Here is a 4,581-nt window from a genome sequence, read left to right as displayed (position 1 = left end):
TTATTATATAATTTAGATAATAAACCAAAATAATAAAAATTCTCTTATTATCATGCAAAAAAAAAAATTCATTTATACGTATTAAAACATGAGGTTCTCATTTAACCTTCATAACCGTGAGTCTGTGGCAACCCAATTCAACATATATTATCTATTTATTAGCCGTCGGAACGAGAAATAACGTAATCAAACAATTGTTCACCAAATAGGCTAAGATACATTACCTCAATGGTCGGACTGAAAGAACGAAAACGGAGACAACGAAGGTGATGCGCGTTGCGTTAAACGATGATGACTGTATCGGTTTCTTTAAACAGTTGCGTTCGAAAGCGAGGGCTCAAACGGTGTTAGGCTGTCGGAGTCGGGACGAAACCGCAGGTTAAAACGACAGTGGCGGTACACGTTGAGTGATGATGGTGGCGAAATCGTCGGAATTTGAACCGTGTCGCGAATAGAAACACTAGGTTTGCAAGGAGGGAAGTGATGGTATACTGTCAGTTGTGAGGGTTGGCGGCAGCGGTGTCGCCGGCTGCCAATGTGTAGCAACAGCGGAGTCGGGTCACGCGGAGAGAGATAGGCAAGGTGTGAGAGCAGATGTCGAGGTTTTGTAACCAAAATAAGGGTTTGCAACCGTTTAAATAGTTTATTAATCATTAGAGATAATGCGAAATTCTTTCGGTAGTTATCAATGATTTCGTTGGAGCAGATACATCTTTATTCAATATCTTCCTTATCAATATGTGCTTCAAACGAGATTTTTAAATTCAAATATTATTATTTCAATTTTATCTATAACCACCACCCTTCTTCTTCTTCTTCTTCTTCTTCTTCTTCTTATTATTATTATTATTCAGGTTATATATTATATAATTATTATATGATAAGTTATAACATTCATATCTAAAGTGTTGATTATTCATCATTAACGTTCTCAGTTCAAAGTGACCATAACAATCATGCTTATTATTATTATTATTATTTTGATTCGAATTTTTCGTATGTTACAGTAAATCAAACGAAGAACAATAAACAATGAAAAAATCAATAAACATATCTGAATCGAATGGGATAGAACTAACCCTGCATTATTTCATCCAAATTGTGCATGTCCATCTGTTCTTAAAGTATCAAAACAAAACAGTAAGATATTTCAAAATCTGAAAAGCAAATATACAATTTGAGAAGAAGTGGTGGATGCCATGAAACTTCTACATGCTGCAAAAAGTATATTCAAATAGTAACAATTTGAAACTAAAATCAAATTTCAATATAAAAATGGTAATCCTGATATGTTTTCTAAAAATGCTAATCATGACCCGTTAACTAAAAATTATGAACTTGACCGGTTTCTTTTACAAAAATGGTATTTTGACGTGCGTTTGTTAAAATGGTCTTAAGGATATGATTCGGAAATTTATTGTATGATCTAATGATGTAATTTAGACATTTGAAGCAACATGGGACGGTAAAGAGTAGTCACGAGTCAAGAATTAAGTAAAATAGTTGGCGCGCATGATGGATTTTCTCAAAAAGCTTTTATGGTTTAACGCCTTCATCATCAAAGCGAACATAACAACCACTACTCAACCAGTAACAATGACACACGATCACACTCTTCAGTCATAACTCCATTAAACACTTTGTGAGCGTGGTAGATATGCACAGAATAAAACATCAAATTATTTCACTTTTATGTTAAGACAGTATAGTCTTGCCATGATAGATCATCGAGACTTTCCAAATTTAAAGAGTTCGATAGCCTAAGTACAAAAAGAACCACCGTTTAAAAAAATACTCTTTTTTTTTTCCAACAAGTAAGGTCATTAAAATTTATTATTTAAATATATATTTATAAAACTTGTTTTGAGGACGTTTTGTCTCCCTCCACTTAGCCATAACCAAATTTTACACTTTTGACATCTTTATTTCTGTAATAATTTCATCTTTAACACGTTGACCTGTTCAATAAAGGCTACCTGTTCTTTGACACTTTCTTTCAACTTTAGTAATTAGTATTCGTTTCTTTCTAACACAAAACAATTATACCCTTTTTTGCTTCATTCACAAACTTACCTTTAATATTCTTTGACTCATGTGTTTCCAGGCACCTGAATTCCATCAAAAACAACTTTAATTGGATCAAAGGTTTGATTTTTTATTTTTTATTTTTTTTAATCATGCTCTGTTTAATTGACTTGATGATCAATCTAATTGTTCTTCTTGGATTACAATTAGGTCAAATCCACTGCACAATTTCCAAATTGAGTTCCTATTTCTGTTAATTTGGATGGTTAATTGACCAATTAGGGTTTATTAAGCAAAACCCCTAATTTCATCAATGGAAGCCCTAGATATAGCTCTATATGCCCATAGTCCAGTCCACAAAGCAGTATTGACCAAAGATTACACCACCCTAAACAGAATAATATCCACTCTTCCCCGGTTCGTTGACCCGTCTGAGATTCGGACAGAAACCGACTCAATTGCGGAGGAAGCGAAAGCCGATGTGATATCCGCCACAATTGACCGCCGCGATGTCCCGAACCGTGACACGCCGCTCCATTTAGCTGTCAAGAATAGTGATGTAACCGCCACGGAGATGCTTATGCGTGCGGGTGCCCATTGGAGCCTGCAGAACGAGCACGGTTGGAGTGCTTTACAGGAAGCTATATGTAACCATGAAGAAGAGATAGCTAAAATAATAATCAAGCATTATCAACCCGCAGCATGGGCTAAATGGTGTAGAAGATTACCGCGGTTATTGGCAACAATGAGACGGATGCGGGATTTCTATATGGAAATAACGTTCCAGTTTGAAAGCTCGGTTATCCCGTTTATATCGCGTATAGCACCGTCTGACACGTACAAGATTTGGAAGCGTGGGGCTAATTTACGGGCCGACACGACTCTAGCTGGGTTTGACGGGTTTCGAATCCAAAGGGCCGATCAATCATTTTTGTTTCTTGGTGATGGGTCTGAAGACGGGAAAGTTAAACCCGGTTCGCTTATTATGATTTCACATAAGAATAAAGAAGTGATGAATGCGTTGGATGGTGCGGGAGGGTCAGCCACGGATGCAGAGGTGGACCAGGAGGTTCAAGCCATGACTCGGAGTAGTATATTTAGGCCCGGGATTGATGTGACCCAAGCGGTTCTCGTGCCGCAGATGACTTGGCGAGGGTTCGAGAAAACTGAAAGTGTCGGGAATTGGAAGGCGAGGGTTTACGATATGCAAAATGTTGTTGTGAGTATAAGGTCCCGCCGGGCCCCGGGTGCTAAACCGGATGACGAGTTGTTTGCAGATTCTAACGAGAACGGAACCGATAGTGAAGATTTAAATGATATTTTGACCGAAGACGAGCGGAAACAACTCGAGGAGGCATTGAAGTCCAGTTCTTTGGATCAAGATTATGAAAACCATAAACCCGGTTTTCGTGAGCGAATAGATATCCCGATTGAAGACTGTTCTAGTCGTGAAAATGGGTTTAGTAAACACGGAAAGGAAAAGAAAGGGTGGTTTGATAGATGGCGAAAACGGGATACTAAGAATAGTCAAAGTCAAGGTCAGGTTAAAAGAGATGATAATAGCAATGTCAAACGGGCCGCTAAGAAAAGAGATGGAAAGACCGAGAATGAGTATAAGAAAGGTCTGAGGCCGATATTATGGCTTTCACCAGATTTTCCGTTGCAGACCGATGAAATATTGCCTTTGCTTGATATTTTGGCGAATAAAGTGAAGGCGATACGAAGATTAAGAGAATTACTTACCACAAAACTTCCATCGGGCACGTTTCCTGTTAAGGTTTGCTTCACTTTCTTTGAATATTATTATGTTTTGGATAATGTTCTTGGAACATGTTACTGTAAACTCACGGGACCCACCAATGATAATAAGTGATAGGGGTGTGCATGGGTCGGTTTGGGCTGAAACCATTTGGTTTCGGGTTTTACACTTTCGGCTAATGTTTCTTGCTTGGTTTTAAACTTTAGGTTGCCATTCCGGTGATCCCAACCGTACGAGTAATGGTTACGTTCACAAAATTTGAAGAATTACAACCGTTGGATGAATTTACAACACCACCATCGAGTCCTACAGCCACAGACCACAATCTCTCAACAAGCGCAAGCTCCGTATCGTGGTTTCAGTGGATCAAAGCTTCGTATCAACATGTCATCTCATCAACGAGTGTTTCAGTTTCAACTTCATGTGCAGATAACGATCATGACCCGTTTTTGATTCCTGCTGACTACACGTGGATCACAGCCGAAGCGAAGAAGAGGAAGATGCAGGAAAAGAGAAGCATAGAAATGAAGAACTCGAAAGCAATAATTAGTTTATAAACAAAATTGTGGTGTAAAAGTTCATCTTAAACTAGGAAAATATATGAATGATTATACCGGAGGTTGAACCTGTAATGCATACAAGATAGACAAGCCTATGTGCATACAAGATAGACAAGCCTATGTTGCGCCCACGGGCCAAATACTAATAAAATCTGGTAACTGATACAATATAGATTCAAGATTCATGTTGGATTCTTGTAACTATTTATGTGTTTTGCTTTGAATATTGATGTTATA

At 38.0% G+C, this 4,581-nt stretch overlaps 1 protein-coding gene across 1 annotated transcript; it reads left to right on the top strand.

Annotated features, from left to right (window-relative positions):
- Positions 1-2,329: 2,329 nt before the first annotated feature.
- On the top strand, positions 2,330-4,341 carry LOC143625005 (uncharacterized). Its single transcript, XM_077095480.1, has 2 exons — positions 2,330-3,802; positions 3,991-4,341. The coding sequence occupies exons 1-2, from the start codon at positions 2,339-2,341 to the stop codon at positions 4,339-4,341; spliced, it is 1,815 nt and encodes a 604-aa protein (XP_076951595.1). The 5' UTR covers positions 2,330-2,338.
- Positions 4,342-4,581: the final 240 nt, after the last annotated feature.

Source organism: Bidens hawaiensis, unplaced genomic scaffold (assembly GCF_021521415.1).
Source record: "Bidens hawaiensis isolate Kalapana, Puna unplaced genomic scaffold, B.hawaiensis_p1.1 tig00004020_1, whole genome shotgun sequence".
Taxonomy (NCBI): domain Eukaryota; kingdom Viridiplantae; phylum Streptophyta; class Magnoliopsida; order Asterales; family Asteraceae; genus Bidens; species Bidens hawaiensis.
Note: the sequence above shows the minus strand (reverse complement) of the source record. Positions and strands in the feature narration are given on the sequence as shown.

What these genes read in the sequence shown, in the direction of transcription:
- LOC143625005 (XM_077095480.1), top strand. Translation starts at nt 2,339, where the DNA reads ATGGAAGCCCTAGATATAGCTCTATATGCCCATAGTCCAGTCCACAAA. An exon ending in CGGGCACGTTTCCTGTTAAG is followed by an intron (nt 3,803 to 3,990) that starts GTTTGCTTCACT and finishes TTTAAACTTTAG; the next exon opens with GTTGCCATTCCGGTGATCCC.